Raw genomic sequence first — 25,876 nt, forward strand, 5'->3', positions numbered from 1 at the left:
TGAAATTGAAGTCTTTTAATCCAGCCACTGCAGGATGTGTGTGATAAATGTTTGTTTTTCTCAGGTCTCCGTTGTCCCAGAGTCTGAGTGAAGGTGTGCAGAGCAGGCTGGCTGGGGTGGGATATTAAAACTCTCTCTGATTTGAAGAGTTGGATGGTTAATATTATTGTTTTTATTCTGTGGTTTGAGACCAAGACCTCTACCCAGCCAGGCAAGGTAAGGTGCTCTCCCGAAAGGGGTCAGCCGCCCCTAGCATGAATCAGAAGTCTTTGGGTTTGAAAACCTGCAGAGCAGGGAGACGGATGGGTAGAAGATAATGGCAGATGTTTTGAGCCGAGGTGACACCTAACAGCTGCCTTTCTTTAGAGTCCCCCAGCTAACAGGGCCTCAGGTGGGAGCTGTGGATGGATTTCACAGTGTGCAGTGGCGTGTCTTTGAAGACTTTTGCAGGGACTGAACATTTTGAGGTTTGCTTCGAGCTTAGGAGACGCATTACCGCTGCCCTTACATCAGGGTCTCTGGCAGGGGACATATTTCAATAAGGAGCGTTCAGATGCACTTCTCTCGTGAAGCCTCCTCGTGATCTGCAGCCCCCAGCTGCTAAGCCAAGGGACTGCCTGGGGCAGCCGAGGGCAAAGTGGGAAAGTCTGAGGCATGGTGAGGGACCCTCTCATTCTGGTTATCCCACAGGAACTGGGATGAGAAAGTAGTGCTTTTGAGAAACGAAGGTGCAGGGCCCAGATCTGCCCAAACACAACGCCTTTCGCCAGGCCCCGGTTGTGACGCAGAGAGCAGCCGTCCTTGCTGACCAATGTTTGTGTCCTCGCCCTCCGTTTTCCTACTCTGTAAGTACTTCCCCACAGGCAGGGCTCTCCTTACCCATGCACAGAAGAGGCATTTGCGGCGGGCGCCCAAAAACATGGGCCACCACTGGGTCTTAGTGTCCAACCCCCCACCTCATCCCGTCCCTCTTCAGTGGCTCTGCTTTCTCCCAAGAGGAGCTAGTTAACTTCAAAGGGGAAGAGCTGCCAGAACTCCTAGCGGTTGCTGAACCTGCGAACGAGCCAGTCAGGTGGCAATGAACCCATTTAATGGGCATTTGCCAATCCCAGGTCTCTCGGGTCAGTTTCTGAACTTACTGGTGAATAGTCCCAGAGTTACACGACAGCTCTTTTGTTTTCTGACTCACTGAGAGGTAGCTGTGTTAGTCTGCAGCTTCACAACACAAACCAGCCGTCCGGCAGCGCTTTTAAAGGCTAACAAAATAATGTATTAGGTAACGAACTTTCGTGGGGCAGACCCACTGCCTCAGCTCTGGAATTCTGAACTTTGTGAAATCTCCTGATCTGAAGAGGTGGATCTGCCCCACGAAAGCTCATCACCTGATACCTTATTTTGTTAGCCTGCAAAGTGCTACCGAACGGCCAGTTTGTTTTGTGACTTCACTGGGTTAGGCGACAGTTTGGTTAAGAAAGTGTCTGTAAAATACATCATTAGTGTGGTGCTGAAGATTTATAAAATCACACCTCCAAAGAGCCGTCCGTCTGCTGTCGGCCAGAAGGGCACCAGCTGAAGAGAACTGCTCTGTTCCCAGGGACTGGCTCTGGCCCTGGGTACCCACATCTCGGCTGCAGGGACTGAAAGCCAGTTTGCATTAGACCTTCCTGGTCCCAGACCGGTAACAGCAGATTTCAAAGATAACCCTGCTGCGATTTAATACAAGGGGAGGGGGGATTCAGCGTGGGAAGGGAATGAAACTGCAGGAGGGGGAGGGAAAATCCTGCCGAATTCATAACCAGGGGGTCGCACGGGAGCAGGGGTGAGCAAACTTCTTACATCGGGCTCCTCTTTTCGGCCCTGGCGTTGGCAGGTCGTCCCCCACCACCTGTCTAACGTGATCCAAGCTGACGGAAGTTTCAGCTATGTTCATATATTTAAAAAAAAAAACAACCTCTGGGCATGGGTAAGTGACACATGTCGACATGCGTAATGAGAAGGGTGATCCTGAGAGCCAGCAGCACATCGTGCTGCTCCCTCCTTATGAAATTTCACCCCCCAACGAGGGCTTCCCTACTTTGGGCGTCCCTGTGTCTGAGCAATGCCTGGCCGACTCCCCAGCCAGGCAGAAGCAAGGGTTTGTGGGGAAATTGGAGCGTCTCCCCTTCACTTCCGTGGGGCTTCAGAACCCGGTGATGTTGTTTTCAGGGGCAGGAAAACGATTTATCTTCCTGCCAGTCTCTGTCTCTGGAAGTGACAGGGGAAATACGCATTCGGTGCTCTCAGGGAGGGAGGCTGGTTTGGAAGGGGGTGTCACAGTGAGATAGTCTTTGTTCAGCTGGGTGGGGGCTGCCGTTTGCTTATGAGACTGTCATGCAGGACCACGTCCAACACCTTAAAAAAGCATCAATAGCAGAACACAGAACAAGGGTCTCAGGTTGCGGCTGGGAAGGTCCAGGTTGAACATTAGGAAAAACTTTTGCACTAGGAGGGTGGTGAAGCCCTGGAATGGTCTCCCCAGGGCAGGAGTGGAGTCTCCATCCCTGGAGGTGTTTAAGTCTCGCCTCGACAAAGCCCTGGCAGGGCTGATCTGATGGGTTTGCTCCTGCTTAGAGCAGGGGGCTGGACTCGATGGCTTTTTTAGGTCTCTTCCAGCTCTATTGTTCTATGATTCTATGATTCCTAATCAAGCACCCCATCCATAACCACAGGGAGGAAGGAAATTCGATTGGTTTAGCTTGACTGCTCCTAGAAAAATCCATGTTAGCTGTCACTGAAATCCCTGTCATGTTCTAGGCATTTGCAACTTGATTTGTCCAATAGTTTGGTTTGGTATCTTTCCAGGTATCAACATCTGGCGTTCTAGTCTCTAATTCCCCAGATCCTCTTTGTTCCTCCTTTTTAATGACAGGAACGATTTTTGTTTGACATTGTGATTAAGAAACTAGAATGACACATAGTTAATAGTTCTGGATCTCAGCGTTCTGTGACGTTATTTAGCTATAATTTACCCCCAAATGCCTTCTAAGGGCCCAGTCAGCCATGGAAGTCTTGGTAAAGCTGCTAGACAATATTGACCTCCCATTGTCCAGCAAATCCTCTCATCTGGGAGCAGCCAGGGGCTGAGGGTGTCACACTAGAGAGGTTCAGCCTATATTATTTTTACCAGTGACCCAAAAGAAAACAAAACAAAACTTTCATGGTGAGGACTTTAGCCTTTGGGAGACATTTCCAAGTCTTGGATTCGATTTTCTGTCCCTGGAAGTGTTAAAAACTCATGCTGGGTCTTTTTGAAGAGATTCTGGTCTTCCTTCCAGATGTTCTGTCAAGGTCATCCCATTCCCAAACCCACTGGGGGCACATCTCCCAGGGATGAGATTAGCTCCGTTTACATGCAAAATTCTCCTGCACACGTTCTGTCTTGATCGGCCTGCCGGTGCTGGTTTTGACCTGGTGGTCTTTGTTTGGTTGTTTTTTTTCCTTCACAGGTGAGCAAAGAATGAACAACCAGACCCCAGTGGTGGAATTCATCATCTTTGGACTTTCCGACAACCACCACGTCAACCTCATCCTGTTTGTGGTTCTGTCGCTTGTCTTCTTCTTTACAGTGATGGGCAATGCCGTTGTGGTCACCCTCTCCCTGGTGGACCATCGCCTCCAAAGCCCCATGTATTTCTTCCTCCGGAACTTCTCCGTCCTGGAAATCTGCTTCAGTTTTGTCATCATGCCCCGGTTCCTCTACAGCCTCCTGACTGAGATAAAATCCATTTCCCCCCCTGGCTGTTTCCTTCAGCTGTTGTTGTTCTTTGTCCTGGGATCCTGTATATTTTTCCATGTGGGAATGATGTCCTTTGACCGCTACGTGGCCATCTGCCGGCCTTTGCATTACAGCAGCATCATGAACAGCAGGGTCTGCTTCCAGTTAGTGCTGGGCTGCTGGGGGATGAGTCTTCTGATAATGTTCCCTCCGGCGTTTATGGCCGTACTGGTGCCCTTCTGTGGCCCCAATGTCATAAACCACTTCTACTGCGACACAGCTGCCTTGCTCCAGCTCTCCTGCACGGACACGGGACACATCGAGGTCATGCTCATGCTGTCAACTTCCGGTCTCATCCTTGGAAATTTCATTGTCACCGTCGTTTCCTACGGCTGCATCATCACCACAATCCTGCGCATCCCCTCCAGGTCGGGAAGGAAAAAGGCCTTTTCCACCTGCTCCGCTCACCTCTTGGTTGTGGTGATACTGTACAGCAGCTCCATCTTCAGGTACGTTCGTAAGAGTCAACGGGGCGCCGAAGAGTTCGACAAATTTGTGGCCTTTTTCTTCTCGGTTGTGGCCCAACTGTTTAACCCCTACATCTACGCGCTCCGGAACGAGCAAGTCAAACAAGCCCTGAAGGATGTCTGCGTGAGAGCGTTTTCAATGTGCGCAGGGCACACATGAAAATTCCCAACTGTGACAAGGCAGGTGCAGACAGAACCTGGATGGTCAGTGAGCTCATTTAGCGTTGTTACAGGCTGGGGTCCAACTGGCTTAGTAGTGGTTCTGCAGAAAAGGACCGGGGAGTTGTAGTGGATGAGAAGCTGGACATGAGTCAACAGTGTGCCACTGTAGCCAAGAAAGCTAATGGCATATTAGGTTGCATCAAGAGGAGTGTTGCCAGTAGATGCAGAGAAGTGATTATTCCTCTTTATTCGGCTTTGGTGAGGCCGCATCTGGAGTACTGTGTCCAGTTCTGGGCCCCCAATTATAGGAAGGATGTGGACACACTGGAGAGGGTCCAGAGGAGGGCAACCAAAATAATTAGGGGCCTGGAGCATATGACTTATGAAGAAAGGTTGAGGGAATTGGGACTGTTTAGTCTGCAGAAGAGAAGACTGAGGGGGGACTTGATAACAGCCTTCAACTTACTGAAGTGAGGTTGCAAAGAGGCTGGAGAGAGGCTGTTCACAGTGGTCACGGATGGCAGAACACAGAACAATGGTCTCCAGTTGCGGTTGGGAAGGTCCAGGTTGAGCATTAGGAAAAACTTTTCCACTAGAAGGGTGGTGAAGCACTGGAATGGTCTCCCCAGGGAAGTAGTGGAGTCTCCATCCCTGGAGGTGTTTAAGTCTCGGCTCAACAAAGCCCTGGCGGGGCTGATCTGATGGGGTTTGGTCCTGCCTTGGGCACGGGGCTGGACTTGATGGCTTCTTAGGTCTCTTCCAGCTCTATTGTTCTATGATTCCATGATTCTCACACTCTGCTTCCCTGTGGGCTTTGTTGAACCGGAGCCGTATGTTGGAGATCTCACCAAAAGATCTCACAAAACTAAAATTCTCATTTGCCATTTTGTTGCCCAGTCTCTGAATGTTGATAAATGCAAAGTAAAGCACATTGGAAAAACTCATCCCGAACATTCCTACAAAATGATGAGGCATAATTTAAGCTGTAACCACTCAAGAGAGAGATCTTGGAGTCATTGTGGAGAGTTCTCCGAAAACTTTCACTCAATGTGCTGCAGCCGTATGAAAACCAAACCCAATGATTGGAATCACTGAAAAAGGAGTAGGCCGTGTCTACACTAGCCCAAAATTTTTGAAGTTTAAGAATGAAGCGCTGCTTTGAAACAGCAGTTAGGGAAAAGGGGATTTCGAAATTGCCGGGGTCCTTTTGAAAAGGAGCCCCATCTGGATGAGCCGCCAGCAATTTCCAAGTGCCACGGCTGCTGGCATGCTAATGAGGCGCTGAATATGTATTTCAGCGCTTCATTGGTAAACTTCAAAATGGCCATTTGCATGGCCATTTCAAAGTTTTGGGCTAGTGTATACGTAGCCATAGAGAACAATACAGAGAATATCTTATTGCCTCTTTATAAAGCCGTGGTACGCACCCATCTTGAATACTGCGTATAGATGTGGTTGCCTCATCTCAGAAAAGATATATAGGCATTGGAATAGGTTCAGAAAAGGGCAACACAAATTTTTAAGGTTTTGGAACTGGTGCCATATGAAGGGAGATTAAAAAGACTGGGACTCTTCATCTTAGACAAGAGGAGACTACGTGGGAATATGATAGAGGTCTAGGGTGGAAAAAATGAATAAGAAGAAGTTGTTTAGTGGTTCCCATAATATAAGAAGCAGGGGTCACCAAATGAAATTAATAAGAAGCAGGTTTACAACAAACAAAAGGAAGGACTTCTTCAAGCAATCCGTAGTCAAGCTGTGGAACTCCTCGCCAGAGGAGGACGTGAAGACCAAGACTTTAACAGGGTTCAAAACCAGAACTAGATAAATTCATGGTCCGTCCATGGCTATTAGCCAGGATAGGTAGGAATGGTGCCCCAGAGGTTGGAAATGGATGACAGGAGAGGGGTCACGAGATAAGCCCCGGTTCTCTTCACTGCCTCTGAGGCACCTGGCATTAGCCACGGTCGGTAGACAGGACGCTGGGCTGGATGCACCTTTGGTCTGACCCAGTGTGGCCGTTCTGATGTTCTTAGGAGTGATTTTTATCTCTGCATAGCTAGATGCAAAAGACGTAAGACCCAAGAGAACCACCGATCGTCGAGTCTGACTGTCAGTGTAAAACAGGCCTCGGAATTCAACCCAGTCATGGGGGAAGCCTAGGAACTCATGTTTCTTGAAATCAGGAGTGGTTCTCAACCCGGGGTTCTGGGGTCCTCTTGGGGGCTGCAAGCAGGTTTCGGGGGGTCTGCCAAGCATTAGACTGGCTGGGGCCCAGGGTGGAAAACCAAAGCCACCCCACGTGGGACTGAAAACCTGCCCCTTGAGAGCTGCAGCCAAAATATAAGCCACTCGGCTTTGCAAGGGTCCGCCCATGGCCCAGGCTCTGGCAATTGCTCTACTTCCTGCTCAAAGAGGCCAGCCCCAGCTCGTATGCAAGCACGTTTGTTGGGCACAGGTGGGATTTGCTGCATGTTGGTGGGGATGTGATAAAAGAAAAGGCTGAGAACCCTCTGTCTGAGTGCCTCCTGCAAGAGAGGGGGACCCTCCCATGTCCTTGTAGTTTGTTCTAAAAAAGGGGAAAGTTTCGGATTGTTTTTGCTGAAAGCATTAAAAAAAAATCTAATTTATTTTGAGTTGAGGTAAAGAATATAGATGTGGGTAATGTTTAGCCCCTGTCCCCTCCTGCTCCACCTCCCGGCCCTATGGACCAATGTCTCCACCTCCCACCCCCTGGCCCAATTCTCCAGCCCCTCAGACCCCCCACTCCCTGCTCTGATGGCTCCCTGTCTCCTGGCCCCTTCTCCTCCTGACCCAGAGCAGTGATGTTGGAGTAAAGAACATACAGGCTGCGTCCACACTAGCACACTATGTCGAAGTAGCCTATTTCAAAGTGAGACATCAAAGTAGGCTACTTCGATGTGTATCGTCCAGACGTCCTCCGGGGCTGGTGCCATCGATGTTCAACGTCGAAGTAGCGATGGGGAATGTCGAAAGAAGCCGCCCAGGAAGGAAACGCAGAGCGTCCACACACACAAGTGCTCCCTGTCAAAATAAGGGACCGGGAAAGCCCGTGATCCCCTCCCAGACACACCCGGCCTGCGCAGCACGAGGTCCGCAGAGCGCTAGCCATGCTCTCGCAGACCGACGCACAGCAGTTATGGACTCCCAGCAGCAGCAGCAGCAGCAACACCTGGAAGCCTTCCAGGTAGTCACCCAGGGAGCAAGCACCCTGCTAGGTGCTGCATGGGAGGCCACCCAGCAGCTCCTGGCAGGGGGGGCCCTCCCCGGGGGCAGACGGGGAAGTCCCTGACCACCGGGCTCCCCTCTTCCTCCCCCGCCGGCTGCTCCGCCGCCTCTGGAGCTACCCCAGCAGCTCTGAGTGGTGGGAGCAGCTGGTCATGGGATGACGACCAGTGGCTGCAGAACTTCCGCATACGCCGGCAGACCTTCCTGGAGCTCTGCCAGTGGCTCACCCCCGCACCAAGGCACCAGGACACCCGGATGCGGCGCGCCCTCCCCGTCGAGAAGAGGGTTGTAATAGCCGTCTGGAAGCTGGCCACTGCAGACAGCTACCGCTCCATGGGACACCAGTTTGGAGTGGGAAAGGCCATGGTCGGGGCCATCATCATGGAGGTAAGGAGGCCTGGGCATGCACCCACTGGGGGGGGAGCTGGGGAGGAGGCCGGGCATAGGGCTGGGGAGGGAGGGGTGCTGGGGAGGGAGGGAGGGGGGGCCAGGTGTGGGGCTAGGGAGGGAGGGGAGCCTGGGAGGGAGGGGCTGGGCAGGGGGAGTACCTGGGGAGGTTCTCAGGAGGGGGGCCTGGGGGAAGGGGCCTCAGGTACCCTGCTTGCCTTCATGGGTGCTTGTGTTCCCTCCCCACTGGTGGTCCGTGCGCTCAACGCCATGCTGCTCCAGAGGGTCCTCTGAGTCGGGGACCTGGACGCAGCCATCGTCGGATTTGCTTCCATGGGGTTCCTGAACTGCTTTGGGGCCCTGGACAGGACCCACATCCCCATTCACACCCTGGACCACAGCGGGGGAAGATACATCAGCCGCAGGGGCTACCAGTCCATGGTCTTGCAGGCCATGGTGGACAGCCGGGGCCGCTTCCAGGATGCTATGTGGGATGGTCCGACTGCACACACAACACCCGTGTCTTCCAGAACTCGGGCCTGTGCCACCAGCTGGAGGCAGGGACCTACATCTCCCAGAGGGAGATTCCTCTGTGGGACACCACCGTGCCCTTCTGCCTCGTGGTGGACACGGCTTACCTGCTCCAGCCCTGGCTCATGCACCTGTACACTGGCCACCTCACCGCCAGCCAGCAACAGTTCAATGTCTGACTGAACCACACCTGCCAGGTGGTCGAGCGGGCCTTCGGCCGCCTGAAGGGCCGCTGGCGGTGCCTCCTTGTCTGCCTGGATGTCGGCCTCCAGAACATCCCCCAGGTCCTCTAAGGTCTCAAACTGGACTTGAATACAAGGAACCATCAATGTACAGGTTGACAAGTATCAGAGAGGGAGCCGTGTCAGTCTGTAGCTTGAAGAACAACAAGAAGTCTTGTGTCACCTTATAGACTAACAGATAGTTTGGAGCATGAGCTTTCATGGCAGATGAAGCAGGTCTTTGCCCACGAAAGCTCATGCTCCAAAATATCTGTTAGTCTATAAGGTGCCACAGGACTCTCTTGGATTAGAGAGGTTCAACCTGTTTTTGTTTTTCTCTGCAGAGTTGAGTGGAGAATGCAGAAGCGAACCACAGTGGTGGAGTTCCTCATCTCGGGGCTGTCCAACAGCCGCCACGTCAACCTTGCCCTCTTTGTGGTTCTATCACATTTTTTCCTGTTGACCGTCGTGGGAAATATCATCATTGTCATCTTCTCCCTGGTGGACCACTGCCTCCACACCCCTATGTATTTCTTCCTCAGGAACTTTGCTGTCTTAGAAATCTGCTTCACCTCTGCCATCATACCCTGGTTGCTCTACAGCCTCCTGACAGTCAGAAAATCCATTTCCCTCCCTGGGTGTTTCATTCAGCTGTTGTTAGTCTACTTTCTGGGGACCTGTATGGTTTTCCATGGGTCTGTCGTGTCATTTGACCGCTACATGGCCATCTGCCACCCCTTGCGCTATGGCACCATCATGAACTGCAGGGTTTTCTTCCAGTTAGTGCTGGGCTGCTGGGTGGTGAGCTTTCTTATAAACGTTTCCCCAACATTTATGGTCACGCTCTTGCCATTCTGTGGCCCCAATGTCATAAACCACTTCTACTGCGACACAGCTGCCTTGCTCCAACTCTCCTGCATGGACACGAGATACATCGAGGTCGTGGTTTCCATTTCCACCACGGTTATCATACTCAGTACTTTAATGTTCAACATCACTTCCTACGTCTTTGTCATTTCCACCGTCCTGCACACCCCGTCCTCCACGGGAAGGAAGAAGGCCTTTTCCACCTGCTCCGCGCACTCCTGGTGGTTGTGATATTGTACACTAGCTCCACCATCAGGTACATCCGACCAGGCCAGCAGGATGTGCAGGACTTAGATAAAGTGATGTCCCTGGTGTACTGTGTGGTCACTCCACTCTTTAACCCCTACATCCGTGCTCTCAGGAACGAACAAATCAAAGCGGCCCTTAAGGATGCCTGGAGCAGAGCATTTTCTAAGTGTCTGCGGCTGTGATGGAGGTGAGGGCCACGAGACTTCCCAGCCACTTGGTTACCTAAATTGCCTGGAAAGGGTTAAACCCACAGACAGCAGGTCCCTGAAAAACCGCCAGCAAGTCTTGGCGGGCAGCCAGGTGAGCCAATGGGAATCGAGAATAAGATGTGAATCGGACGCAGTAATTGACCTTTTTGCGGCCAGGCCCAAGAGCAACTGAAATGAAATGAGCCAGGAATAGGTGTGGAACTGGTCGGTAATTTCCATGCCTAGAAGGGACTGAACCTTGGAACAACAGATGTGGGAGCAGGAAGGGGATGTTTAACCAGACACGATCCAGTTATTTATTTATTTATATTTAATTTGGAGTTTGGCTTGTGAGACTTGTCTGACTGATTTAGGTACTGTCCCCTGCACCCCATCCTGTAACTTTAATCTGAGCCCAAGGCAAGCCGTTCTCTGGGCTTTAATCTACCTGATTTCAGCGGCTCTGTAACACCCAGCAACCAAATGTACTTACCAACTGTGTCTTCTTTGCCTGGTTAACAAAGTCACCTTTTTCAGGCTTGGATCTGATTCCTCTGTCCCTGAATGCAGGGAGGTGTGTGTGTGTGTGACACTAAAGAATTGCCTAGGTTTGGTTTCAAGCTCTCTCCTGAGGGACAGTTCAGAGCTTGTGGCTACCCCACAGGGAGACACCCCAAGTGTGTCTTCTGGGGTTCTCACAGGGGTTTTTGCACCTGGGCGGTGTCAGTGTATCACAGGGGCCAGGGAATCTGTGATCTTGGGTAGGTTTTTCTGAGAAGAAGCATTTAGAGGCAGGGCACCTAAAAGTTATTTCCGACCCCACCTTCTACTCTCAAACTGCCAGAGTTGGGGGATCCGCCTTGACAGGGGTTCCCATGAAATTCCAAACCCCAAACTCACAGGACAGACATGGAACTGAATGGTGAATAATTTCCAGCTGGGCACCAACGGTCCTCAGTGGGTCACGAGCAGTAGACACAGATTAATTTGTCTCACCACCTTCATAGATTGTACGACCACACTTGTAAGGACTGTCAGGTGAGGCCTCCAAGTATTGCAGATTTTAGAATGTCACCCAGTTACTTTTGCTTTGACATGGGTACCTCCTGTCTCCTGAAAGCACGTCTTCTGGGGGAGTTCACCGTCTTCACTGGAAGACTTCAAGAGCTGAAGGATCCAACCTTTCCGGTGTGACTTGTTCCCAAAACTCAACTTTTTGAGTTATTCTTGCTGAAAGGAAAAGAAAATGACGCGATTCAGGCAGGGGTGAATTACAAGAGATACATGTGCCATGTAGCTCAGTTCTGGGGTAAAATTTCATTTGTGAAGAAAAATGGAACAGATTTCATTTAAGAAATGTTGAAATAAAATGCTCTGTGTTCTTCCATATTGTTTTGCTCTCTTTCTTTTAAGCCAAAGCTACTTTCCACACTTGGCCTCTGTCAATCGGATACAGTACATACTTCCTTTCAAATATTCTTCCTGCTATATTCCAAATTATTCCTGCTGTATTCCTGCTACATTTCAAATATTCCTGCTATATTTCAAATATTCTTCCTGCCCCAGCAGCTCTAACGGGCGTATTGCTCCTGAGACCGCCACTCACCCTCTTATATGGGTCACCGCATTTCTCATACCCCACCTAGGTCTGTTTCCACCATTTACTCTTCATGCTTTGTGTCTGTGCCCCCCTGTTCCTAGTCCTGCTTCTCTTGCAACTCTTGGGCCAGGTCTGCGCCAGACCTTAAAGTCGATGGTAGATACAATTCTAACTACAATCAAACTTCCTGGCCATCTGCACTGAGGGAGATTCCCTGTCAACCTCCCTTACTCCGCGTGAGAATGAGGAGTCCGGGGTTGACTGTCTACCCCAAAAGGTACCGGGGGGAATTGTGTTAGTCTGCATCTGCAAAAACACCAAGAAGTCCTGTGGCACCTTCTAGACTAACAGGTTTATTGGCGCAAAATCTTTCGTGGGCAAAGATGTATTCACCCGCGGAAACCTATGCTCCAGGTGCCCCAGGACGTCTCCTTGGCTTTACCTGTTACACTTCACGCCCTGCGTCCTGTGTCCTCAGTAGGCACGCGAAACCGAGCCCCGGAAGATCGACCCTGACCCTGACCCTGACCCTGACCCTGACTGGGTCAACGTTCTGGGTAGCGAAGACTCCAGCCAAGCCCGACACCCGTTGCCTCTGGGTGTGCGTTAGACAAAACCTAAGTGAATTCACATGAGGGCGGGAGGGGGGGCCGGGGGCTGGGGGGGGCTGAAGACGGGGGATGGGGTGCAGAAGTCAGGGCAGGTGGGAGGCGCAGACGTTAGGGCAGGGGTCTCAGGCGGGGTTGAGGGTTGCTACGGGCAGGGGGCTCCTCCTGAGGCAGCTGAGAGCAGCACTCCCTGTCCAGCCTCTCCTCCTGGGAGGGAGGGCTCTGGTGCTGCTTGCTAACCAGGTGGCAGATGGGGCTCTGCTGGCCGGCCCCCCGACCTCCAGTTGTGCCCTGGCCTGCAGCCTGTGGATGACCAGCACTCTGGGGGCAGCCCCTGGCCAGCTGCTTCTCCAGGGGGTCATGGCTGGGCCGGTGGCCCCCCACATCCTGAGGGTGGGACAGTGGTCCAAGGCTCCCCAGCCCTGCTCTGGTCGGGGGGGCAGTGCTTTGAGGGGCTCCCCCAGCCTCCAGCAGCCCCCCACAGCCTGTTTGGTGGGGTGCTCCATGCGCTGGCCAGGCTCAGGGACTGCCCCCACCTTCAATGCCCTCTATGCCTACCAGTGGGCTCCCCTTTCCCCTGCAGGCCGTCTCTGGGGGGAGCCAGGCTCCAGGGCCTGCCCCCCAACTCCCATGCTCCCTGCAGCTGACAGACTGTCTGGGGGTATCAGGCTCTGGTCAACTGCAGCCCCAGAGCCACTTAACTCCACCATTCTCTGGTGCATTGGCCCGTTCACCCACCCCGTGGGGCAGGCCTGTGGCTGGGAGGAAACCTCAATAAATGTCTGCTAAATACCTCACCAGCCTCCACCCAGCCCCTCTGGGTCATGGCTCCCAGCAAACCAGCTCCTCACCAGCCTCCACCCAGACCCCCTGGGTCGTGGCTCCCGGCAAACCAGCTCCTCACCAGCCTCCACCCAGCCCACCAGGGTCGTGGCTCCCGGCAAACCAACTCCTCACCAGCCTCCACCCAGCCCCCCTGGGTCGTGGCTCCCGGCAAACCAGCTCCTCACCAGCCTCCACCCAGCCCACCAGGGTCATGGCTCCCGGCAAACCAGCTCCTCACCAGCCTCCTCCCAGCAAACCCACTCCTCACCAGCCTCCACCCAGACCCCCTGGGTCGTGGCTCCCGGCAAACCAACTCCTCACCAGCCTCCACCCAGCCCCCCTGGGTCGTGGCTCCCAGCAAACCAACTCGAAACAACTCAGGCAGCTGGTCAGCTTCGACCGCTGTCCATCCCCCTGACCAATTCTACTGTCTTGTTTCTGTCTGTTCCTCTTTTTCCTCCTGTCCTCTCCCTAGGGCAAGGTTATTAAAGGCACTCTGGCTGGAATTAAGGTATTTAGGCACCTAGGGGAGTTTTCAAATAGGTACCTAAAGCACCTCGGTTGTATTTAGGTACCTAGGAGCTTTTGAAAATCCCCCCAGGTGCCTGTATGCCTTGAACTACCCGGAGTTGTCCAAGGTCGTGGAGAGGGGCTGTAGCAGAATTTGGAATTCCACACTATTTTACCCAGTTGTGTCTTTACCGCAGTCACATCAGTCGCACAACTGTCTGCCTTCGTTCTGTCTTTCTAGTGTCTCGCCAGGAAACCAGCTGAGATGGGAAGCGGTGACCAAACCCTTTCAATTCCCCATGGGGAAGAAAGAACTTAACTTTGGCCTGCTTGTCCTTCAGAGACCAGAAAGGAGACCTCGGCAAAGCTTGTTATCTAATTGGTCTCAGGGCTCTCAGCCAGCGATTACAGTAACGAACTCCAGAGACCGCAGGAGTGACCAAGGTAAGTTTGAAAAGGCAGGGGCTGATGCTGCAGGCAGTGGTCCCCCCGGTTTATCCCTGTATTCTGGCTGGAAGAAAGGCACTAATAGGCAGACCTGAACCGGAGAATCTCAGCTCAGCAGCTTCTGGGTTTGCGTGATCGTTTTGGTTCTTGCTTTGTGGATTTCTAGGGTCTCCGCTCTCACCGCCTGTGAGGCTACGCGGGGTGTGACTGCACCGCTGGGACTGGGAGGGGAAAACGCTTTGAAGAGCTCGGTGGGTAATCCTTTTCTTTTGCTTTGTGGCTTGAGACTGAAACGCTTGCCAGGGGTCCTAGGCAAAGTGGGTGTCTGCCCCCCAGAATGTTCAGGCTTCCTGTGAAATGAAGGACCACGTTATGCTTCAATAGAACGAGCAACGTCTGGGCAGAGAGAGCAATTTAAGACTAAGGGACGAAGTGGGACACACTGAGGTAGCTCACAAGAGCTGCCATTCTCCAAAATATCTGTTAGTCTGTAAGGTGCCACCGGACTTCTTGTTGTTTTTGAAGCTGCAGACTAACAGGCCTCCCTCTCTGATACAGTTTCCAGACTCTCACTGAAGAAGTGGCACTTCTGGGGCTTGAAGATGGTTTTGAAGGAGGTCAATAGCTTCATGGATTTTAGAGGGTCTAAACCTTTGACATTTGCTTTCACTTTAGGATTTAAAAGAGTCCCTAGAATTCTCCTAGGAAACCCCACTAAGGACTATGTTCAACTGGCAAAATCCTAGATCTCTTTTGTTGTCTGACTCAGGAGGGCTGAAACCCATGGTAGAAAAGTTGGCAACCTCTTGTATTTTTTTTCCAAACCCAAGCTAATAGATGAGCTTGCTCACTGCAAAACAGGTGCCTCGGAGGAACAACAGCATTCAGGCTCCTGGAGAAATACTGTTGTAAAAGAAGAGTTGTTGAAAGAGGGAGTGTTTGGAGAGCTGTAAGGGGACCCTGCTTTGAGAAGAGCCAAGGTGCTTTTTGATGCAGACAGAAGCCAGCCCCCAGATGAATATTTGTGTCTTCACTCTCTCTTCATGTCCCCAAATCTGTAAGTACCTCTGCAAAAGCATCAGTGTTTGAGCAGAGTTATCCCAAACCCCCTCTCAATTGGTAAGAAGTTTTTGGTTGACTTCAGAGAAGTTTGGATCAGATCCTAATAGTCTAAAGTGATGATAGAAACTGGACTGGTGCCCAATTAATAGATTTAACAGACGAAAGAGTGGGTCCTGAAGGATCTCAGACTGGACTTGTGTATGGGGAGTCATCACAGAGCGTGGGCATTTTTAGGAAAACCGCAAAGCATCAGGTCCTCTGCCCTGTGTATTTTAACTTAATTTTAATTGTAACCATGTGTATTTTTAATCAATGACCTGGAAGAAAATGAACAACCAGAAATTTCACAGTATGGGTGTTATAATTATGAGGGTCAGCCAGCAGCCTGGGAGTAAAAGGGTTAACCTGCTAAGCCAGGTGGGGTTGGCCTATAGAAATGTAGGTAAGAATTAAATTTTGGCTCCTCCCTCTTCTGTTCTCTGTCTTTTTTCTTTTTCTTCCTTCCAGCCATAAGGGAGAGAAACACAGAATATCTCCCTCCAAGAACAACCCCTCCAATCTTCTGTAAGTGTGGTATAGTTTAGATAGATCCGTTAGGCTTTATTGTTTTATGGTTTGGGAAGTGGGATCTGATGTCTGGGCACTTTTTTAAAAATGTTCTTTTACTCTCCTTGTAACTAAGTTCTAGGCCCATGGTGAAAACTCCCCATGTGTTTTACTTTGTAACTCTTCCATCTAGTCATAAGGCTTGCAATATAAATAATGTTGTAATAATAAAGGTTCTTTCTTTTTCTTTTTATTAACCTGGTATTGGTTAATGTTTGTGTCCTGGTTTTTACTTTTGGGGCTAAGATTTCCCAAGTAGTCTCTCCCTGGTTTCCTTATTATTACTTGGGTGGTGGCAGTGAATTTTATCCCCAAAATCTAAGGTCTTTAGGATTTTGGGGGGGAAGTTTATACCAAAACCTGGTAGATAAGGTTTTGGAGGTACTTTTACTGGGGACCACTTCTGCATTTATCTTGCTAGAGTGGGAAGGAGCCATGACATAGTGGCAGCAGTGTTGGAGCCATGACGAAGGGTAATCAATCATTAGCAGAACTTTCCAAGCTTTGGGAAATCACCCAGATTTTTAAAAGAAAGTTTGGGGAATTTTTAAAAGTTGCGCGCTAGTTCGGAAAGCAGTTCAGTCAGGAACTTTCCTTGTTCTATTCCTACAGGAGCTCAGAACAGATGTTCACACATGTGCCCGCTGGCCTTGTAATCTGTCAAAAATCGGGGTAAAACTTATGGCAATTTCTCCCTTTCCTCTCCTGTTCTCTCTCTCTCTCCCTCCATTTGTCAGTCGTTCTCCTGCACTTCTGAGCTTATTTCTGTTTTCTCTGTGAGGCTTTTTTTTCCCCCTGGACAGCCCAGAAAGATTAATCACCCAGCTCCCATTGCTGTATTGTGTGTGCGTTTTCCCTCGAAGTATTCTGTCTCGTATCTTCTATTGATCTTGGTATTGGCAGATGTTTATCTTTTTTTTTTTTTCTTTACAGGTGAGTGAAGAATGAAGAACCAGACCCCAGTGGTGGAATTCATCATCTTGGGACTTTCCAGCAACCACCACATCAACCTCATCCTGTTTGTGGTCCTGTCACTTGTCTTCTTCTTGACGGTGATGGGCAATGCCGTTGTGGTCACCCTCTCCCTGGTGGACCATCGCCTCCAAAGCCCCATGTATTTCTTCCTCCGGAACTTCTCCGTCCTGGAAATCTGCTTCAGTTTTGTCATCATGCCCCGGTTCCTCTACAGCCTCCTGACCGAGATAAAATCCATTTCCCCCCATGGCTGTTTCCTTCAGCTGCTGCTGTTCTTTGTGCTGGGCACTTGTATATTTTTCCACGTGGGAATGATGTCCTTTGACCGCTACGTGGCCATCTGCCGGCCTTTGCATTACAGCAGCATCATGAACAGCAGGGTCTGCTTCCAGTTAGTGCTGGGCTGCTGGGTGGTGAGCTTTACTCTGATGTTTCCCCCAACATGTATGGTTGTGCTACAACCCTTCTGTGGCCCCAACACCGTAAACCATTTCTACTGTGACACAGCTGCCTTGCTGCAGCTGTCCTGCACGGACACGGGACACATCGAGGTCATGATCTTGATCTCAGCCATTGTTATCTTACTCGGTACTTTAACAGTCACCATTGTCTCCTATGGCTGTATCATCACGACTATCTTGCGCATCCCGTCCACTACAGGAAGGAAAAAAGCCTTCTCCACCTGCTCTGCCCACCTCCTGGTGGTTGTGGTACTCTACAGCAGCTCCATCTTCAGGTACATCCGACCTGGCCAGCGGGGCTCAGAGGATTTTGACAAAGTCGTGTCTTTTCTCTATTCTGTGGTGGCCCAGCTCTTCAACCCCTACATCTATTCCCTCCGGAATGAACAAGTCAAACAGGCCTTCAGGGACGTGTGCGGGAAAGCAGTTTCTAAGTGCCTGAGGCTGTCATGAAAACAGGAAACTCCCCAAGAGGCAGGAGTAATGAGATGAATTTAATCAGCAGGAGGTTTAAAAGAGACAATAGGAAGTATTCTTCACACAACACACAGTTAACCTGTGGGACTCCTTGCCGGAGAATGTCGTGAAGGCCAAGACTATAGCAAAGTTTGAAACGGAACTAGATAAATGCCTGGGGTCCGTCCATGGCTATTATCCAGGACGGGCTTGGGCGGCGTCCCTAACCTCTGTTTCCAAGAGGCTGGAAATGAGCGACAGGGAATTGATCACTTGATGATTCCCTGTTCTGTTCATTCCCTGTGGGGCACCTGGCAGAAGGTAGGATACTGGGCTTGATGGGCCTATGGTCTGACCCAGTCCGGCTGTTCCTGTGTTCTTAGAACATGGGTGGCTTTTGACTTCATGCCTGGTTTCACAGTGGGCTTGGGGGGATCCTGAGCTGTATACGGAAGGTTGAATTTATCTCCTCATGTCTAGGTCCATAAACTGTAAGCCCCAAGGGGATCCTTAGATCATCTGGCCGTATCTCCTGTAGAATTCCAACCTGTTAATTATGCACCGAGACTCGTTACTCAGTCATTTCTAATGCACTTGACTATCCCTGGACGGCTTCCAGTGTTGATTTGAAGCCTTCCGGAGATGGAGAATCTTTCTCAGTCCTTCATTCCCAGAATAGAAATGATTAGAGTTTTCTTTTTTTTTCAGTGAAATGAAACACTAAGCAAAATGTGTAGGGGGTAGAGCTGTGTTAGTCTGTAGCTTCACAAATAACTAGCAGTTCTTAGACACTCACAAATTTACTAGATCGCAAGCTTTTGTGGGTAAAACCCACTTCCTCAGATGGAAAACAAAGTGGGCTTTGCCCATGAAAGTTCATGATCTAATAATTTGTTAGCTTCCAAGGCACCGCAGGACTGTTTCTTATTTGTAAACAAAATGCAGTTTGGGTTGAACCTTTAATATCCTGCTAAATGTTTGGAGAAGTTGTCATTTCCAAAGTGACAAGTCTTTGATCTTTGAAGATGTTGAAAATCAATGTTTTGAACTTTTCCAGATCATTGTTTTCCCCTTTTTTTTTTTTTGTGGTCAAACCTAGTCCTTGAATTCTGACAGAACTTACTAATACTTTTAGTTGATTTCAGACTGTATTTTTTTCTTTTTTTGCTTTTGCAGGTGAAATTATTCACCTGAAAAAAAATTCTCCCTGCTGTATTTGTAATTCCCATTTGTATTGTTTAAATTCCAGCCAATATTTGCTGTTTTACCTTTCTGTGCTAAGAGCAAGTCCCCTGTCAAAGGGGACACAATAAACTCTGATCTTTGGATAGTCAATGCACCAGAGAGAGAAATTGTCCATTGCAGAGCTTAACATGACTACTTAGTTGCTAAAATGTGTGCACCCCTTACTGTTGTGGTGTTCCCCATCTCTTGTACCTCCCCTTGGTCTGCCTGTTTGTACCAGTCGCCTTTTGTGCTTGTCTTTGTGGCATGTTGTTGGTAATATTGTTTTGGTGATTAAATTTGTGATCTTTGAACTGAGAGAAGCAACGTTTGCACTGAGCCTTAAATAGACAAATAGGAGAGAACTCTGGCAAATGCAGCCTGTATATGTCTTTATTCATTGTATTGTAATAAGGGAACCTATCTGGGTTCCCCTTTGACCTTGGAAGGGAATCTTCCCAGGAAGAGGTCGGGGGAATCCCAAATTTCCGAAACTGTTCTTGCTTCAACAATCATCGTCAAAATGAAAACGTAGGAAAATCTCAGCCTCGTGGGTCCCATTTGACCTTTCCTCAAATACAGGCAATTCATCTTCGTTTCATAGACCCACCGCTTCTGCTTCGGTTCCTACCCAGTCCTCTCCCATCACTCTTCAGACATCCGCTCCACCCTGCAATTGCCCATTGATGGCATCATGTTTTACCCACTTTAGACGCTCAGACATGTTACCTCCAGGCTGCCCCTTATGAGTAGGAAGAATTCCCCGGAACCATCTGCAAAGCTACATCACCGACCCCCCTTCAAACTCTCCTCTTTTGTGATTCCTTCCAAACTAGCTTGAGAACTGTTCTTCTGGGACCACTGCCCATCGCGCTGGCCAGTACTCTCTGATCACTTTCCCTGCTGACTCTCGGCTTATCTTTGATGAGCTCTGGTGGTCAGAGGCTCTGGTTTTGTAGAGCAATGATTCCAGCCCCCCACCCCAAGCAAATGGGTCACTAGAGTACTGCCCTTCAGGCAAGGCAGTCTCATAGTCTCATAGTCTCATAGCCAAAGATACACAAGGGAGACATGGGGCTGGCACCTCATCTGGCCACCATGGCTGCTCAGATCTCATGGATCTGGTATGCCTTTTGCATCGGGGTCTGGCTTTCCCTTGGGAGAGCAAGGGGGGCTCCAATGGGAGCTTTCTGGATGGCTTTCCCACCTCTGAACTGCTCAGCAGGGAAACACGCTCAGGCTGGGGATCGAAAAATCCGGCTCCATGAGGACTGCTCTTTCGGAAAAACCTCGCTGGTGCAGACATAGCCCAGGGGGGTGGTGAAGCACTGGAATGTGTGGCCTAGGGAGATGGCGGGAACCTCCACCCCTAGAGGCTTTTCAGTCCCGGGAAGATCCCCAGGGAGATGCTTTTACTCACCTAACTTCCAGCCTCACCCTCATCGGCTCCGACCTGCATGTACTCACCCTCGGCCTCCCCCACACCCTGTAACCCGACTGCCCTACCTCAGTCCAAACAGCATAGTTTGATCAGTCCCCTGAATCTCAGCGTAGCATTAACACCTCCTCCCTCACTCTGGTACAACTCCACTGAGGGCACCCTGGACCCCAACCCTGGATTAGCTCCCCCAGCATCCTCCCCAGCCTGGACCAGGGTCACTCTGTAAGTGGAGTGCAAGCCACCCATGCGTGTTTTAATGCAGCTAAACATAAGGGGGAGTATCTGGGAAGACGGAATCCAGGACGTGCTTGCAGGGCTCAGGCGCAGTGACTTTGAAAAAGACCTGGAGGTTGTGGTGGGTGATAACTCCCAGCATGATGCTGGGGAACAAAGCTACCATCAGCATGGGAGGCCTGAAGGGGGAACCTGGAGTGGGAGAAAGGTGATTTCCCCTCTTGGTTTGACACTGGTACAGCCACTGGTGTAACACTGAGCTCAGTCCTGGCGCTGGCAATTCAAGAAAGGTGCTGAAAGAGTTCACAGGACAGACATGAGAATCTGTGCACTAGAAAAGCTGCCTCGCAAGGGCAGACATAAAGAGTCTGAGCTCTGTACAGCTGTGTAATACAGCTGAGGTTTTCAGAGACCTCTACAAGGTTTGGGTCTCCAATTCCTGTTAATTTGGATGCAGTCTGACAGGTTACATCTATGCAGCAGGGTTATTCTTGCATAAGCTGCTCTGGAAGAGGTATCGTGGGGTAGCTTATACCGAAATGCTACACACAAAATGCATTTCAAAATACCACTCAGATATTTCTAACCACAGCATCTACCCACAAGAGAGCCTATTTCAAAAGAGAGCTATTGGATGCACTGTGGCTTATTTGGAATAGGCTCTACTCTGTGTCCACACAGCCCCTGTTTTGAAATAGATGCTGTTCCACAGACAATGAGGTTTACCAATTCCAAAATAAGGCAACCACAATAGAGGTTGCATTCTGTAGACGCAGGCAACGTTATTCTGAAATACTGGTTGCATTGTCTAGACACTCACATAGTTATTTTGAAAGGGGAACACTTGGGTGAGCGATAGCTTGGTGGTTTGAGCACTGGTCTGCAAAACCTGGGGTAGTGAGTCCAAGCGTTGGAGGAGCCATTTATGGGTCTGTGGCAATCAGTTATAGAAAATAACCTGCCAGGGATGGTGATAGATTGTGGTGTGAAAGCAGGGGAGTAGACTGGATGACCTCTGAAGGTCCCTTCCAGCTCTGTGAGAGAGGTATACCTCCAGTGTGGAGACACAGCCTGATGTGTGCTTGTGTGATGGGGTTCAGGGGTCCGCCTGCACTGCACCCCATCCACTGGCAGGAGTGACTCTCACTCAGCAGGTACAACAGGAGGTTTATTAGACAACAGATGCCCAGTTTCTCACAGAAGCGACAGTACAGCAGTCAGAGACAGTCCTTCCAACCCATCCTGGAGAGGGGAGCCCGAGGGTGCCCCTCTGGGGTGTAGCTTTCCCCCTCCTCCGGCTGGCTGCCTTCCAGCTCCTCTTTCCCCAGCTTCCTAACTGCCGCCCCTGATTCAAAACCCAGCTCGGCTCCTCCCTCCTCTTTGTACAGGGCAGAGGTGTTACCTGCCAGTTGTAGCCCCAGGGTCATCCTTAGCCACTGGGAGCTGCTGCTTGCCTCAGACATCCAGCCTGACTCACACATGCACTCCCCCCACTCCATCACAGCCTGTCCATTGGAAACGTGAGCTTTACCGTATGCCAAAGCTGGCTGGGGATGTGTAGGAACATATCTGAAATATGTAAGTGACAGGTCACTAAGTGGGGCTGTGTTGAGATGAGCCAGAGAAGTTCACAAAAGCCACTGAGGGGCCATGTAGGTGTATCTGCAGATGTGTTTGCCTATAGAACCACACATCAACGTTCAGGTCTCTCAGCCCCTCTCAGTTTTCTGAGAGCGGCTTTCACCTCCTTGTTCCGCAGCGTGTAGATGAGCGGGTTCAGCATGGGTGTCACCAGGTTGCCAAAAATGTCCACAGGAGTTACCAGGACTTTGCTCAGCTGGGGCTGGGTGTAGACCAGGGCACAGGGCCCAAAGAACATGGTCACCACCACCAGATGAGAGCTGCAAGTGGAGACGGCTTTCCGCCGCCCTTCCCCCGAGCTCATCCTCAGGACCGAGTACATGATCCTGACGTAGGAGGCGAGGATGAGGACGAAGCAGGTCATGGGCACCATCCCAGTGTTGGTGAAGGTCACGGTCTCAAGGACGTAGGTGTCTGCACAGGCCAGCTCGGCCACCGGGAAGATGTCACAGAAGAAATAGTCCACCACGTTGGAGCCGCAGTAGGGCAGCGTGAAGGTCAGGCTGGTGAGGATGGTGGCGTGAAAGGAGCTGGTGATCCAGCTGCCGGCGGCCAGGAGGGCGCACACCCTCCGGTTCATGATGACGAGGTAGCGCAGCGGGTGGCAGATGGCCACGTACCGGTCGAAGGCCATGACGGTGCAGAGCAGGCACTCGGTGCTGCCCAGGAAGTGGTAGAAGAAGAGCTGGGACATGCACCCGCCCAGCGAGATGGTTCTGTTCTGGGCCCAGAGGCTGGCCAGCAATTTCGGGATACTGATGGAAGATATGCCAACGTCCAGCACGGCCAGGTTGCAGAGGAAGAAGTACATGGGGGTGTGCAGGCGGGAGTCGGCAATGATGGCTGAGAAGATGAGCAGGTTGCCCAGCAGGGTGAAGAAGTAGAAGGCTAAGAAGGTGAAGAAGAGGATGGTCTGGAAGCCGTCGGTGTTGGGGATCCCCAGCAGGATGAAATGAGTCACCGCCGTGCGGTTGTCCAGCCCCATTTGGGACACCTTCCTGGGGTACGAGAGAGAAATAATGCCAGTGAGTTACTGAAACAGGAAGACCGGTCACCCTACGGCTGCAATGTTCCCCGCTCCTTCCTCTGCCCCCTACAGCTCACTTTCGTTGGGAGTGGTGTATGTTTTGGTCACTGTAATGCTTATTGGGATCAGGCACTCACTGCGCTGGTGGAATCACAGAATCCTACAAGACCTGAACTTCAATGGCCCTCAAGATTTCCTCAAGACCAGTCTCTGGCCCCTCACGGCACAACCAAGCAATATTCACAAGCTGAACCTCTCTTATCCCGCACCCGCAGGAGCCGCCCGGTGGCAGACGAGAGAATTTGACGGCTCCCAGGAGGTCAATGTTGTCTGGCACGTTAGCAACACCGCCACTGCTGACTCGGCTCTCAGACCACGTTGAGGGGTAAATTACAGCTAAGTAACAGCACCGAACACTGAGAGCCAGGCCTGGCGGCTGGAAAGAAACTTTGGGTGGCTGCAGGAAACTTGGCCACACCCGGGAGACGTGGTCGTCCGGCTAATTAAATACAAGCTGGAGTACGGAATTTGCTGGACAAGAGAGTTCCAGATGAGAGAGGTGTAACCTGTGTATCCTCCCTATGAAATATTTATCTAACCTTTTCTTAAGTAGCTCCGCTGGTGGAGATTCTACAACCTCCCTAGGCAATTTATTCCAGTGCTTAAACACCCTGACAGCCAGAACCCTTTTTCCCAATGTCCAGCGTACACCTCGCTGGCTGCAGTTTAAGCCCATTGCTCCTTGTCCTGTCCTCTGAGGCCAAGGGAACAATTTTCTCCCTCCTCCTTGTAACGCCGGTTTAGGTCCTTGAAAATGGCCATCAAGTCCCCTCTCACCTTCTCTTCTCCAAACTGAAAAACCCCCAATTCTTCTCCTTTCTCTCACAGGTCAGATTTTCTGGACCTTCAATCCTTTCAGTGGCTCTTCTCTGGACCCTCCCCAATTCCTCCTCTTCTTTCCTCAAATGCAGGGCCAGAGCTGGACACAGCCCTCCAGCTGAGATCTTACCAGGTCACCGCAGAGCGGAAGAATTACTTCTCCTGTCCTGCTCATGACGCTCCTCTGAATGGTGCTGAACACAGAAATTCACAGCACCTGCATGCCGGATCTTACGCTCAGAGACGGAGGAGGAACGTCTATTTGATTCTATTCCATTTTTTACTTCTCTTCCCTCCTATCTTGCTCCTATGTTTCAGCCATACTCTGACCAGCCCTTTTCCCGGTCTTCTCTCCATAGTACCCTACAGTGGCCCTTCCTGGCTGCCCTTTCCTCAGCTGACTTTGGTTGTTTCTCTCCCAGTTTCTGCAGGCGGAGGGACGCCGCGCGGGCAGGGCAGGGCTCTGTTTCAATAGGGATGTGTTCTCCTAATTGCAGGATGCGCTAGGTGCTTGTGCTTAGGAAGAGGAGGGCGGTGAAACATGCAGACACCTGAGCGTATTACCCCAGCGTTGCTAATAATGGGAAGTGGGGCGGAAGGTTATGGAGGTTAAAGAGAGAAGGACCGAAGAAGACAGACAATAGCCAAGGCCGGGGGTGCAGGAGGGGGCAGCCGCTCCCCAAGGTGCGTGTGGTTTCCATCACACCCAGGTTTACAGCTCGCTTCAGGGGCTCTCCAAGCCCCAGCTACAGCAATGATTCCAGCCCCCCAGCCACAGCATGTCCTCTGGGAGATCACCCGCCTGGGCTCCGCACGATGGGCCAGAAGAGGGGGATCAGGTGCGGAAGGCCAGGAGGAAGCATCTGGGGGCATTTTCCTGGGGAGATCCCCCATGTGGGATCGGCAGGGCTGTGGCGAGACTCTGGCCGGTGGGGATGTGATATGGGCCAGGGGGACAAACCCTGCAGTGACGCAGCCCCACTGAGAGGCACTGCAGAGAGGGAGGCTCGGCAGCTGCACTGATTTCTCTCTGCAGGAAACCCCCGGCTGCCCTCTCCCTGGGAGCGAGGCCGCGGCAGGGTCAGGGACAGGCAGAGACTGAAGGACAGAGCGAGAAGATCTTTACCAGAGCCGGCCCCTTACACTGGCTGCGTTGGCGGAGGCGGGTGCAGCTGTCTGGGGTTCTTCCCTTCTGTCCCCGACCGTGACTGCTGCATCTCACCATCCGGCCTCCTTACCCAGAGGGGCCCATCGCCCCAGAGAGGGGTACAGCCTGGGTGCTTGGCATCCCTCCAGGAGCCCTAATCCGCCCCTAAGCCAGCCAGGGCCGCCCACCGCTGATCACCCCACGCTGCTGCCCAGCCCCACAGCATCTTCCCAGCTTCCTGCATCCTCCCGGCTCTCCCTGGTCCTTAAATCCCCTTCAGGCCCCTTGGGACCAGGGCCCTGAATCCCCACCAGACTCCTGGCCTCAGACCTCAGCAGCATCACTAATTAAGGGAGTTTTAGCATCATATTAGACATCACTCCTTCACCTCCCCGGGGCCAGATCCTGATGTGTCATGGCGCTGAAAGAACCAGCTGCTCAGCACCACCAGGGTCAGGATTCTGCCCTCCCTCCCCCGTGACCTGAGACCTGGCCAGGCCCAGGGACAGCAGTCCCGGACCCCAGGACAGAACAATCATTGGGCCCCCAGCCCACGCTCGGCTGTGTTCAGAGCTCCCCTTTCTCCGCCTAGCACCTC

General features: G+C 51.4%; 3 protein-coding genes and 1 pseudogene across 3 annotated transcripts; 3 read left to right on the plus strand and 1 right to left on the minus strand.

The window, feature by feature from the left end:
- The first annotated feature begins 3,496 nt into the window (after positions 1 to 3,496).
- LOC142004558 (olfactory receptor 6C76-like) lies at positions 3,497 to 4,441 on the plus strand. Its single transcript, XM_074982201.1, has one exon. It carries the CDS (start codon positions 3,497 to 3,499, stop codon positions 4,439 to 4,441), a length of 945 nt encoding a protein of 314 aa, XP_074838302.1.
- A 4,747-nt stretch (positions 4,442 to 9,188) lies between these two features.
- LOC142004663 (olfactory receptor 6E1-like) lies at positions 9,189 to 10,129 on the plus strand (annotated as a pseudogene).
- A 6,608-nt stretch (positions 10,130 to 16,737) lies between these two features.
- LOC142005076 (olfactory receptor 6C76-like) lies at positions 16,738 to 17,682 on the plus strand. The gene has a single exon (XM_074982750.1). It carries the CDS (start codon positions 16,738 to 16,740, stop codon positions 17,680 to 17,682), a length of 945 nt encoding a protein of 314 aa, XP_074838851.1.
- Positions 17,683 to 22,277: 4,595 nt separating this feature from the next.
- Positions 22,278 to 23,210, minus strand: LOC142004794 (olfactory receptor 10D3-like). The gene has a single exon (XM_074982483.1). It carries the CDS (start codon positions 23,208 to 23,210, stop codon positions 22,278 to 22,280), a length of 933 nt encoding a protein of 310 aa, XP_074838584.1.
- Between the last annotated feature and the right edge of the window lie 2,666 nt (positions 23,211 to 25,876).

The sequence above is a fragment of the Carettochelys insculpta genome, chromosome 32 (genome assembly GCF_033958435.1).
Source record: "Carettochelys insculpta isolate YL-2023 chromosome 32, ASM3395843v1, whole genome shotgun sequence".
In the NCBI taxonomy this organism is placed as follows: Eukaryota; Metazoa; Chordata; order Testudines; family Carettochelyidae; genus Carettochelys; species Carettochelys insculpta.

Coding starts and splice junctions, on each gene's coding strand:
- LOC142004558 (XM_074982201.1), top strand. CDS start 3,497: ATGAACAACCAGACCCCAGTGGTGGAATTCATCATCTTTGGACTTTCC.
- LOC142005076 (XM_074982750.1), top strand. CDS start 16,738: ATGAAGAACCAGACCCCAGTGGTGGAATTCATCATCTTGGGACTTTCC.
- LOC142004794 (XM_074982483.1), bottom strand. CDS start 23,210: ATGGGGCTGGACAACCGCACGGCGGTGACTCATTTCATCCTGCTGGGG.